We start from the raw sequence: 13,293 nt of genomic DNA, 5'->3' as shown, positions 1-13,293 counted from the left end.
ACTATGAAAGCTAGAAGATCCTGGGCAGATGTCATACAGACCCCACAAGAACAAAAATGCCAGCCCAGGCTGCTTTACCCAGCAAAACTCTCAATTACCATAGATGGAGAAAACAAAATATTCCATGAGAAAACAAAATTTACACAATATCTTGCCGCAAATCCAGCCCTACAAAGGATAATAGATGGAAAACACCAACATAAGGAGCAAAACTACACCCTAGAAGAAGCAAGAAAGTTTGTGTGAGTTTCAACAAACTCACACAAACATAATTCCGGGGCTGGTGAGATGGCTCAGTAGACAAGAGTACTGACTGCTCTTTCGAAGGTCCTGAGTTCAGATCCCAGAAACCACATGGTCTCACAACCACCTGTAATGAGATCTGACGCCCTCTTCTGGTGCATCTAAATCTTTGGGCCAGAGTGAGCAGGGTCTACCGGAGCAAGTGGGTTCTATCTGAGAGAGCAAAGGTCCTAAAAGTCAACTCCCCACAACCAGATGAAGGCTCACAACTATCTTTCCAGTATATGTGTACACATATACATAAAATATATAAATAAATCTTAAAAAACATAATTCCACCTCTAACAACAAAAATAACAGGAAGTAACAATTACTTTTTCTTAATATCACTTAATATGAAAATTAATATTACCAACTCATCCTAAATGATTCAAATTCAAAAGTATGATTAATTAGAAATTTGTTGACTGTCATCCAATGTTCTCTCTAATTTGGTAATTGGGGAAATATATCCAATGTTGTACAATCTATGTACACTTTCTGCTTGTTTGTACATAACAGTATCTTGCCAGGTACCACATAATGGACTTGAAATCTTGCTTCTCCTATCTCAGCCTTGCTATTAGTAGGATTGTTTATTTGATATTTTTACACTATACTATGGGTTTCAGAACAGCTTACATATTTCAAAATTATTTATACAGCCAAAAGAAACAGACAATTTACTTGGGAGGTGGCTTGTAAGAGAACAACAAAGAGTGAGATTGAATGCTTTGCTTGATGTTTGTAACTATTGTATCGTTTGAAGAAGAGGACTTTATAAGTTACTCTTTCTCTGAGATTAATGCTTTTCCAAATCATCACAGCCAATGAACCAGATCCTTACCCTCACCTAATGTCTGTGCCACCCTCCAAGCAGAACCATTGTTCATTGAAACAGTTGGTGAATGACTTTATGGATAGACCATCTTAATACACACACCATTTCTTAAATGAGTGTAACCTGTTCTCTGTGGGCTGAGAATAAAGTCACTCACTCAAGTCAAATAGCTTTGACCATAGCAGGAAGTCTGTATCCAAAAATCGTGCCTACAATTCATTCCTTGGTACAGCAGAACTGTCAACTCTTAGCTTATGAAATTCTTGGGGAAATGGATGGATCTGGAGGATATAATCATGAGTGAGGTAACCCAATCACAAAAGAACACACATAGTCTACTAAAATAACATAGCAATGACTGCTAATAACAATCTGCAAATACTCATAGACAAGTCTCTTGCACAGCCATCCTCAGAGAAGCTTCCTCCAGCAGCAGATGGGAACAAACATAAGAGACCCAAGGGCAGACATTACAAATGGAGACACTGGAACACTCATCCCTAAATGGAATGTTCCCAATAAGAGCCTCGGAATCAACAGGATCAGTGCATGTGAACTCAGAGACTGAAGCAGCATGCCCATGGGGAACCCAGATGAGGTCCCAGAAGCTGTCTCCAATTGATAACTATTCAAACATGAATAAATACATCTCTCCAATAAAGTGTAACTGGGGATTCAAACCACTCCATTCTTTGTTTTTTAAATTGGATATTTTCTTTATTTACATTTCAACTGTTTTCCCCTTTCCAGGTCTCCCCTTCTGAACTCCCTATCCCATCCCCCTTCCACCTGCCTCTATGAGGGTGCTTCCCCCATCCACCCACCTACTCTCATCTTCCTGCTCTGGCATTCCCCTACACTGGGGCATCGAACCCCCTCAGGACCAAGGGCCTGTCCTCCCACTGATGTCCAACAAGGCCATCCTCTGCCACATATGCGGCCGGAGCCATTAGTCCCACCATGTGTGCTCTTTAGTTGGTGGTCCAGTTCCCAAGAGCTCCGGGGGATCTGGCCTGTTGACACTGTTGCTCCCTTCATGGGGTTGCAGAACCCCTCAGCTCCTTCAGTACCTTCTCTAATTTCTCCATCTGGGGCCCCACACTCAGTCCAATGATTGGCTGCGAGCATCCACCTCTGTATTTGTCAGGCTCTGGCTGAGCCTCTCAGGAGACAGCTACATCAGGCTCCTGTCATCTAGCACTTCCCAGGATCCACAATAGCGTCTGGGTTTGGTGATTGAATATGGAATGGATTCCCAGGTGGAGCAGTCCCTGGACTGTCCTTCCTTTAGTCTCTGCTCCACACTTTGTCTCTGTAACTCCTTCCATGGGCATTTTGTTCCCCCTTTTATGAAGTATCCACATTTTGGTCTTCCTTCTTCTTGAGTTTCTTGTAGTTTGTGGGTTGTTCTTCCTGTATTCCAATCTTCTGGGCTAATAACCACTTATCAGAGAGTACATACCATGTTTGTTCTTTTGTGATTGGGTTACCTCACTCAGGATGATGTTCTCCAGATCCATCCATTTCCCCAAGAATTTCATAAATTTTTTATTCTTAATAGCTGAGTAGTACTCCATTGTATAGATGTACCACATTTTCTGTATTCATTCCTCTGTTGAGGGACATCTGGGTTCTTTCCAGCTTCTGGATATTATAAATAAGGCTGTTATGAACATAGTGGAGCATGTGGCCTTATTACATGTTGGAGCATCTTCTGGGTATATACCCAGGAGAACCATTCCATTCTTAAGGCCAGGCTCCATACCCATAGTAGATGACTAAGGAATGCAAAACAAATTCACTTTGAGTGGCATTTTTGGAGGATTTTTGTCTTGTGATGCATTGTCAAGGCTTTTTATTTTTCCCTTATAAGTCTGTTGTGTATATACTACGGTTTCCAGTTTTGTGTTTTTATGGGATTTCTGTGTGTGGGAAAGTGTGTATTTCTGCATCTATACGTGTTTCTTCAGTCTTTTCTTTGGCTGTTTCTTTGAATTGGTTGGTTGGTTGGTTGGTTCTACTTTGTTTTGTTTATATTTTATCTAATTTTATTGTTAGTCTAGATAGCTGAAAAGGATGTGGATTTGAGTGGGTAGGGAAGGGAGGATATGGGAGGAGTTGGAGGAGAGAAACCATAGTCAGAATATACTTATGAAAAATCTTTTCTTCAATAAAAAGGCAAGTAAAATTCATAAGATCCTACTGTCAATAAAGCTATTATTTTTATATTAGAAAATGAAAGCAATTTTAAAAGCAATTGAAAAATCAATTAGATATAGACTTCTAGTCTTTATTAACTTAAGATTAACTTGCAAAGAATGGAAGTGATGCAGTAAACATCAATCCATTTTAACCCTGTAAACATTATCCTGTAAGATAATGGTATAAAGCAATACATAAGTGAGCACTTTAGATTGGCATTTACGTTCAATGAAAATAAAATATCTGAAATTAAATTTAAGGAGTGCTAAAAGTTCCTCAATTTATCACCACATACTTATAAAATAGAATTACTCCAATCTATTTGCACAAATGCTTTAGTTGTGAATTTCAGGGATCATAAACTTAAATGCAAAAGGTAGTGACTTTCTTTACCCATGGGTAAAATTCATGTCCCTGGGGTATTCCTTTTCATCAAGCATCCTAACCTAGGCATACCCTCACTCTCATATTCATTCCTTTTCCCTATTTTGTATCACAAATACTCAGAAGTACATGAGGAAATCCTGGACATCATTTGTCATTAAATAAACACAAATGAAGATGGCCAAGATTTAGCATCTCCTACCCACTAACTCTTAATTTTTTATCTACTAGGTAGAGAAGCTAAGGAAGTACAAAGAGAGAGGGCTCTAAAACCCCTCAGAAACCTAACTGGGTCCCCTTCACTGTGCTAAGAATTGCTCATCAATGCCAAACCCATAAAACCCTGGAGTCTTTGTGGAAGACTTGGCAGAAGCGCTGGAAGAACAGTAAAACAGTCCAACTACGAAAATCAGCCACACATCATTAACATGCTAAAGGACAGGGGGAGGAAGTTCTGCTTGATGTCAGTCTAAGGAGAAGTTTGGGGACAAAAAGGATTCCACTAACGTTTCCCCAGAAAATTGAAAGGGGGTGGGGGAGGAAAAGGCAGCCAGAGGACTTGGAAAATGTGTTCTGCCAAAAAACTCAAACCAACGTAATGTTCATGGATGGCAAGCAAAAATGCCTGCATTTCTAGGCAAAAGGCTAGAGATAGAGCTCACTTGGTAAACAGCTTGCTAGGATACAAGGCTAGGCTTTCCATCCATAGAAACACAGAAACTGGGCCTGGTGCAACATCTGTGACCCTAGTGCTTTGTAGAAGGGGGCAGGAGGATCAGAACTAGTGTCATCCTCAGCTACATAGCTCAAGACCAGCCCGGGATACAGGAGATCCTCTCTTAAAAAAATGATGCCATCACTATTACCCAATAAGGCTTTTCTTAAATAAAGTGACTTATAGGATCAGTGTTCCGTAAGAGCAGAGGGTCTTGGTCCCAGCTACTGCCTTTGGCAGCTTTGTCATTACTGTGACAAAATACCTTAGGAAAGATCTCAAGTGGAAAACTTGAGTACAATTCTAATTCCTTGCTTCTCACAAATTCAGACTAATTTCCTCATGGTTGGAAATAAATTGTGATTACGGAGCTTAAGGAAGATCTTTGGCCTGTAGTTTAGGGTCAGGCAGTGCTATGAACTAAGCATGAAATGCCTTACTCTCTCCAGCTCATGCACTGAATATTTGGTGCTCAGTTGAGTACTCTTACCTTGAGATAATGGAAACTTCAGGCAGCAGAGTGGGGAGTGGGGGGTGGAGGGAGTAGGTGACTGTGATCACACCATTGATAGCCTACGTCCTCTTCTCCATCTTGCTTCCCATAGACCACAAGGTGAGCAGTCCCCTTGCTTTACATTCCCACCTCCAAGTTCTGCCTCACCACGTGCAGAATCAAAGGCGCCTGGGACTAAAGACTGAAACCCTAAAACCCTGAGTGAAAATCATGCTTCTCACTTTATTGACTCACACCCTTCTTGGAAATGGCTTTTCAGGTTTTCTTTCTACTTTGCATATTTTTAAATCACTGAGCTGCGATAGTTCTTAGATATAGTCTAAATACAAGATTATCAAGAGATTTCCAAGCATTTTCCATTTTGTGGTCATTTCACAGCAGTGTGTGTGTATGTGTGTGTGTGTTTTGTTTTTAGACATGGTCCTGCTATTAAGTCCAGACCTAGCTGAATTTCACTATCATAATGGTGTTAAAAGAAGGATGGAAAATCTTCTTCGTTGGTTTTTCAAGACAGGGTTTCTCCATGAAGTCCTGGCGGTCCTGGAACTCTCTCTATAGACCAGGCTGGCCTCAAACTCAGAGATCCTCTTGCCTCTGTCTCCCAAGTGCTGGGATTAAAGACATGCACCACTACACCCATCCTGAAGCATGGGAATTCTTAAATTTTTTAATGTTTTATCAAAAGAAACTTAATTTTTGTGAATTTCACATTATGCACCCCAATCCCACACATCTCCCTGTCCCTCCATATCTGCCCCCCACCCTTGCAACCTCTCCCACATGTAGCCCGCGTGGTCCTCTCGCCGGGAAGAAGACACGCGGACACTAGGTTCCTTCTGCAGCAACTGTTTATTTGTCTCCATCCATAGTGAAAAAAGGGGTCGAACCCCAAATCCGCACTGCTTATATACACCACAGTGCAGGGTATCTGCCCACAGCGTGGCGTGTCTGCTCATGATTGGCTGTTCGCTCATTACCCTACGTGACGCCCCAGAATGGGCCGTGACATGGCGTCTTTTCACTCTATGCACATGCGCAAACAGTTGTTTACTCAACAGCGGAAGTAGGCACCATCTTGTCATGGTGAATGCCTCTCAAGCTTCACGGCTCCCCACACCCACAAAAATAAAAAATAATCTCATCATGGAAGCTGTACTGTGTTACACACTATGTAAACTCTTTTGCACAAAGTTTTACTTGCAAATGTTCATTGCAATGAATCACTGGTCTGGTTTGAGGCCTCTGGCTTTTGCTACACTATCAATACTGGATCCTCACCAGGACACCTCCTGGATATCCTGTTGGTACCCTGTGTCATGGAGAGCCTGCAGCTTTGGATCTGCAAGACTTGGCCCTTCACAAGCTCCAGCAATTCATATATGGGGGAGATGTTGGGGTAGGCCAACTCAAAGCCCTGGAACTGGGCCCACGTGGTAGCTGAACTGGTTAGCCCACCAGCTCTCCTGTGCCACCATGTCCAGCTATCCCACTTTACCCAGGTGAGGGGAAGGGCCAACTCTGCCCAGTCCTCAGACATTTAACATGACCCCGGTTGGCAGCCCAGACCAGGGACATCCACATAGCCTTTGGTGGTGACATGGGCCACAGATCCCTGCTGCTGCAGGGCCATGGACCCAGACAGGACCCCCAGTGTTATTACTGGCTGGCACTTCATCATGTCCTCGGGTAGCACATCAGGCTGACCCTCACTACCCTTGAGTCTCCAGATGTCTCTTCATATTGCACAAACCATTCAGCTTCTCTCATCTCCACATCACAGTGATGCTCATTATAGTTGCTCATCACAATGATGCTCATTCATCTGCATGGCATGGCAGAAGGGTTGGGGGTTCTGGGTGTCTTGGAAATTCTTAGTTTTGACATTCGCTTTTCATTTATTCTGTGTACTTGGTTCTTAAGCTTAAAAAAAAATCGCCATCTAATGTAAGATCATAAAGATTTACTCCTGTTTTGTCTAGGAATCTAATAGTTTAAGATCTTACATTAAAAAAAATAACATCTGTATGCCCCCCCCCAAAAGACCTTACATTCTGGTTTATTTTGTGCATATGGCATAATATAGAAATCAAGCAAGAATCTTTTGAATTGGGATATGCAGTTATTCCAGCACCATTTATTGAAAAGATTATTACTTAACCCCACTGAGAATTCTTGGCAACTATGCCTTAAGTCACAGTATCCTAAAGGTATATATTTATTTCGGAATTCTCAGTTCTACTTCATTAATCTATATCTACTCTTTTTTTGTGTTTCCTTACGTGTGTATGCACATGTACATTTGAATGACCTGCAGAGGTCAGAAGAGGGTGCCAGATACTCTAGAGCTGGAGTTACAGGCAGTGAGATATCTGATATGGGTACTGGGAACCAAACCCAGGTGCTCTGCAAGAGCAAGTGCCCTTACCTGCTAAGCCATCTCTCCATCCCTAGTCACCATGCTGTGATTTAATAGACTCCCAGGTCTTAACCCAACTGACTCCATAAAGCAAGTACCATTCAGGCTGTAAAACTCAGCATGTAGGGAACATTTTTCAAACACGTCTTTACTTTTCTCTACCTTCTTCTCTTGTAACTCTTACATCCCCCAACCTGCTCTGACTTCTTTCTACACTCACTTTACATGTGATCACTTGTCCCCCTCCCTCAACCCTTCTTGTTCCCTTTATTTGATCTCCTATTCAAATTTTAAAACCAATTTGTTTTCATAAGTGCCAGCTGGGAATTAAAAAAAAAATTACATTAAACTGTAGAAAAGCATAGTGAATATTGCCTTAACTATATTCAGTCTTTTAAATGAATATGGAATGTCTCTGCATTTATTAAATTGTCTTTACTTTTGAAAAGAACATTTTGACTTGACATATTAACTGATTTTGCAATGTTAAATTAACCTGGCATCCCTGGAGTGAATCACAGTTTGTCATGGAATATAATTAATTCTTTTCTGTACAGTATATTACTAAATTTGATTTGCTAATAGTTCTTGAGCTTCTTGAATATAGATTTGCATCAAGCTTAGGGCACATTTAAAATATTTTCTTCTTCCCTTTTCTGTCCTCTTTAAAATATATACTCATTTTTATATGGCTGAATGTTTGCCTGCATGTATATATGTATACCTCATGCATACTTAGTGACCAAGGAGGACAAAAGAGGACATTGGATCTCCTGTAACTGGAGTTGCAGATGATTGTGATCTTCTGTGTTGGTACTGGGAACTGAACTTGATGTATGTGGTGGCTACTCCTAATTGTCAACTTGACTACTTCTGGAACTAACTAAAAATCCAGGAGCTAGACACACCTAGGAGTGATTATTAGCTAGTCAGATCATCTGAGTTAGGAAGATTCACCTCAACTATGTACCACACCTTCTCATGGAAGCCAATATAAACAAAGGACAAGGAAGAAAACGTTTTGCTCTTTGTCTGCTTGCTCACTCTCACTGGCAAGTTCATTCATTCCCTCACCAGTATTAGAGCCTACTTCTTCAGGATTCTGGTGTATACTAAAGACCTGTTGAGACATCCAGCCTTGTGGATTGAACTCCTGGATCCATGACCTGTAAACCACTCTAATAAGCTCCAAATAGATTCATCCTATCAGGTCCGTTTCTCTTAAAGAACACTAATACAGTACAGTAAGTAGAATTGGAATACCCTGTTGATGGATTTTTCCCTTAACTGGCAGCTAGTACCCTCCCATACCTCTTCTGATTACTTTGGCTTACTGTCTGTTTTGTCAGACATTAAAACAGCTATACCTACTTGCTTCTTGGATTAATTTGTTTGAAATACCTTTTTTCCCCATGTCTGGCCTTGGTGGTAAGGTATGTTTCTTGAATTCAGCAGAAAGATGGATCTTGTTTTTTAATCCAGTCTTTAAGTCATGTTATTGGAGAACCGAGACCATTGATATTGAATTATTAATGGGCAGCACTTATTAATTGCCTTTATTATTGTTGTTGTAGTATGGGAACTACACCCCCACCCATCCTGACTAACTGCTCTTGGATTGTTTAGTCCTTGTTTCCTCTCAAGTGTATGCTTGTCTTCAGGGTGAAGGATTGCTTCCAGTGCCATCTGTAGAGCTGGATTGGTGAACAGGAACTGCTTATATTTGCTTTCTTGTATAATGGTTTTCTCTTTCTGGAGATTAGGATCATAGTTTTGCGGGGGATAGTAGTCTAGACTGGCATCTGTAGTCTCTGGAAGCTTACAGAACATCTGTTCAGTTCCTTCTGCCTTTCAGAGTCTCCATTGAAAAATCAGGTGTTATTCCCAATGTAGATGTATTAAATAGAAGTTGTTCAGTAGTGATGAAGCAACATTTTACAACAAATTATCAGCAAAAATGGATTTTCCCTGGTATAGATTTAAAAAAAAAATTCAGAAATACTCCTGAAGGTAAATTTGAAGATAGTTTATTTAAGACCTAGCAATTTAAAATCTTAATATATACATAAAATACATACCCATACATATACATTCAAATATAGTGCTTTCAGAAACTCATACGATTACTGCCAATGCAGGCCCAGGTAGTCATCAACTTTTTGCGACTGTTAAGAGTCACACGTGTTGCATCCTAGTTTTAGTATCTTAGAAAAGCAAAATATTCCCAGGATTTCAGAGGTTGCAGAGTATTCTGCATAAGTATGTCTGACTTATAAAGTAATATAACTTAATTTATATTACCTGTTCTTTTTCACTAACATAGCAGATGAAAATGCAAAGCACATTTCCTACTAGAAAGCAGATGTGTCTCGATGTATAATTCAGCGAAGGCAGAATTGGATGATGAAGAGGTTATTTTTCATTAGTAACCTTAAAATCTGTATACTAAAATGAAGTTAGTCAACAGCAAGGCTCTCCTGAGCCATTTGACAGAAGGGCAGTCTTAGTGCTCCTTAAAGATGGCAGTCGGCTTGGGAAATGGCTGTGGAAACTCAGGCTGAGCTAGTTAGCCTCTAGCAGTGAGAAATTTAGTCCAGCATAGCGTTTGTTTATGCCAATGTTCACTTTGTATTTTTCCCTGTTAGGGGTACAGAAGAACGATGGATACTACTTTTTATGAAAAGTTTTAAGCCTTGAAAACCCTCTGAATATAAATACTCCAAATACCAGTCCCATTTCTTGCCCTGCAGGTAGAAAAAAGGGACAATTACTTATTGAACATGGATACTTGTTCCCTACTTCCTTTTCTTTTCCCAGAAAAATTTACAACATACTAGATACATATTGAAAACAGCTTAGAAGAGCTAGGTTCAAGATTAGAACTAAATCACTAAATTAATCAAAGTGCTAAATACTGCTTTAATTATATTGATGAAACATTCATCAGAGCAAAGTACTAAAAGCTCCACTACTCTCAAACTCTAGAAATTCAGTATCTAAAATAAAGGACACAAAAGATATTCTGTCACTCAGTGTGGACACAGGAGGACTTTCTAGGATAATGAAAATGCTGTACACAGTATAGTTATATCAAGTTTGTTTTAGATACATACAACTGTACTATTACATGAGATAATGAATGACTGGAATAGCAGAAGTCAAACTAGGAGGAGTTATATCCTAGACACAATGAAGGTCTATGCCGATAAATCTGGATAAAAGTTATTTGACTGCATTATGAAGGCAAACATTTCATTTTCACTTTTTGGAGGCAGTAGGAGTAAGACCAGGAAAAAAGAAAAGGCATACAAATCTCTTGTTTAAGCTACATAAAGTCCCTCTGCAAGGAAAGGAAGTTGATTTACCTGAATAGAGCTCAGGTGTTCTGTCATTTCTTCTGGGCTCTCCTTTAAAAAAAAAAAGGAAATGAGGAATCATAGAGATGAACACAGTAGGTTAGCACAAGTCATCAGATAATCATCATGGATCTTTCCACTGCCACTCATCTCCCTCTGCCTGGGACTCCTGAATAAACACTCACTCTGACCCCTGTATTTCTTTTTCCCTAAAAGCACAAAGACGAACAATAAAGGCAGAGTGGATACCTGAGCCCCTAAATTTAGCTGATCTATGACATTCTCTTTTTATTTTGTACACAATCATTAAAGTACCAATGGGTGTTAAAGACTTTTTCCCTATGAAATGTGGTATTTCAGTTTCACCTTAAAGGCAAAAATACCACATTTTCAGTTTTCCAACTGCTCGGTCATATCCATCCTCTCTTGTTTTTATTGGAGTCCACAGTAATAAAGTATGGCTCATCTCTAAGTTTATTGATTTATTTATTTTTAATTAGTTTGGCCAGGCCTTTGTCAATTGTGTTTATCAATTCAGAGAATCAGCATTTTGTTGCACTGATTTTCTATATTGCTCTTTTAGTTTCTATTTATTTTTGTCCCAATCTTTATTATTTCTTGCCATTTACTATGTTTCTAGAAACTTGTGCCATTTACTATGTTTCTAGAAACTTGTGCCATTTACTATGTTTCTAGAAACTTGTGCATCATTTAGTTTGAGATCACTGTTTTTAAATGTCGTTGAGGATTTTTAAAAACACATGAGTGTTTTGTCTGAATGTATATATATGTACAACATGTGTCTGGTGCTCAGAGAGGTTAAAAGGTATTGGAGCCCCTGGAACTAGAGTTACTGATGGACGTAACCCACCACATTGCTGCTAGGAACAGAAGCTGGGTCCTCTACAAAATCAGTGAGTGCTTTTAAGCACTGAGTCATTTCTCTAGACCCTACTATGATTTATGTAAAGTAAGTCCTATAGCGACATGCTTTCCCTCTAATGCTTAGCTGGATCCCAGAGCTTCTAGTAGCTTGTGCTGGGATTTCATTTGGTTCTAGGAATTTTAAAATTCCTAGGTCAATTCCTAAAATCCATACATTCAAAAGTGTATTCTTTAGTCTCTGGGTATCTGCGTAGTTTCTCTTACTGTTGATTTCTAGTCTTATTTCAATATGCTGGAAGGGATTACTTGAATTTTTGTTGTCAAAAACTTGAAAACTGCATTTATACATGTAAAAGAAAGAAATTAGATCTGTATCTTTTACCTTCCTCAAAAATTAATCCAAAATGACCCAAAGACCTCAATATAAGACCTGAAATTCTATAACTGCTAGAGAAAAACCACTTTAGAATATAAGCATAGGCAAACCCTTTCTGGAAAGGATTCTCATAGCACAGGAAACCATCCCAAGAATTGACAAGTGTGCTTACATAAACTTATAAGGCATTTGCACAGCAAGGGAGACTACCAGCAGATAATCCACAGAAACAGACAAAATCTCAGTCAGCTAAATTGCATACAGCAAGCTAGTACCTAAAGGACAAATGGCTAATAAACATTGTACAAAGTGTTTGACATCCTTAGCCATCAGGAAAATAAAGACTAACACTGCCTTGATATTCTACTTCACCCAAGTCAGAATGGCCTTTAGGAAAACATGGGGCTAGAGATGGCTTAAGAGCACTTACTGCTGCTCTTCCATGGGATTCAGTGAACACCCATCTGGTGGCTTACAATTCTTTGTAATTCCAGGTGCAGGGAATCTGGCCTTTTAGAACTCCTGGGCCAGCAAACATACCTGTGGCATACATACACACATACATACACAAATACATACATACACACATACATGCAGGCAAACCATCCATACACATAAAATAAAAATAAATCACAATCAAACAAACAAAAAGAGACAGGACCAAATGCGAGAGGGCTCCCGTACTACATGCTAGTTGGAGAGTCAATGACTACAGCGACTATGGACATCAGCATGAAATACTTGAACATATATGTGTCTTTTACTGCACTATTCATAAAAGTCAGAAAACAGAGACACCCTTTATATCCATCCATAGATTAATGCATAAAGAAAATGTGGTACATTCACACAACCGAATTCATTTATCCATAAATAAAACTGAAATCATGACATGTGCCGGAAGATGGGTGGGAATCTAAACTAGCACCGTAAGCAGAATAATCTCGACTCAGAAAGACAAGTACTGTATGTCTTCTCTCCCATGTGGATTGTAGATTCTCTGTATATTTGTATGCATATGTTCATGTACACATATGGAAAGATCAGAAGGGAACCTGGTATGGGTCCTCAAGCACCTTGTTTTTGAGACAGTATCTCTTTAAGTGACCCGATGCTTGTCGATTAGAGAAGGCTGGCTAGCCATCCAGCCCCAGTGATCCACCCGCCTCTCCAGCACTGGGTTTACAAGTACACGCCTGACTTTTTTTAAAAAAATGATGTGAGTTCCTAGGATCAAACTCAGGTTATTCTGTTGTTACCCTGACTTTACTGACTAAGCCATCTCCCTAACCCCCAAATCCAAAATTTAATTTCTACGTGTG

At 39.7% G+C, this 13,293-nt stretch overlaps 1 protein-coding gene across 1 annotated transcript in view; it reads right to left on the bottom strand.

Moving 5' to 3' along the window:
- Positions 1–9,365: 9,365 nt before the first annotated feature.
- Cenpi (centromere protein I) overlaps positions 9,366–13,293 on the bottom strand; it is a 55,244-nt gene continuing 51,316 nt past the window's right edge. Inside the window, 2 exon segments of the mRNA XM_031368296.1 lie at positions 9,366–10,098; positions 10,720–10,761. Of these exon segments, the coding sequence (XP_031224156.1) occupies positions 9,976–10,098; positions 10,720–10,761 (165 nt within the window). The 3' untranslated portion in view covers positions 9,366–9,975.

This window comes from Mastomys coucha, chromosome X, assembly GCF_008632895.1.
Source record: "Mastomys coucha isolate ucsf_1 chromosome X, UCSF_Mcou_1, whole genome shotgun sequence".
Lineage (NCBI taxonomy): Eukaryota > Metazoa > Chordata > Mammalia > Rodentia > Muridae > Mastomys > Mastomys coucha.
Note: the sequence above shows the minus strand (reverse complement) of the source record. Positions and strands in the feature narration are given on the sequence as shown.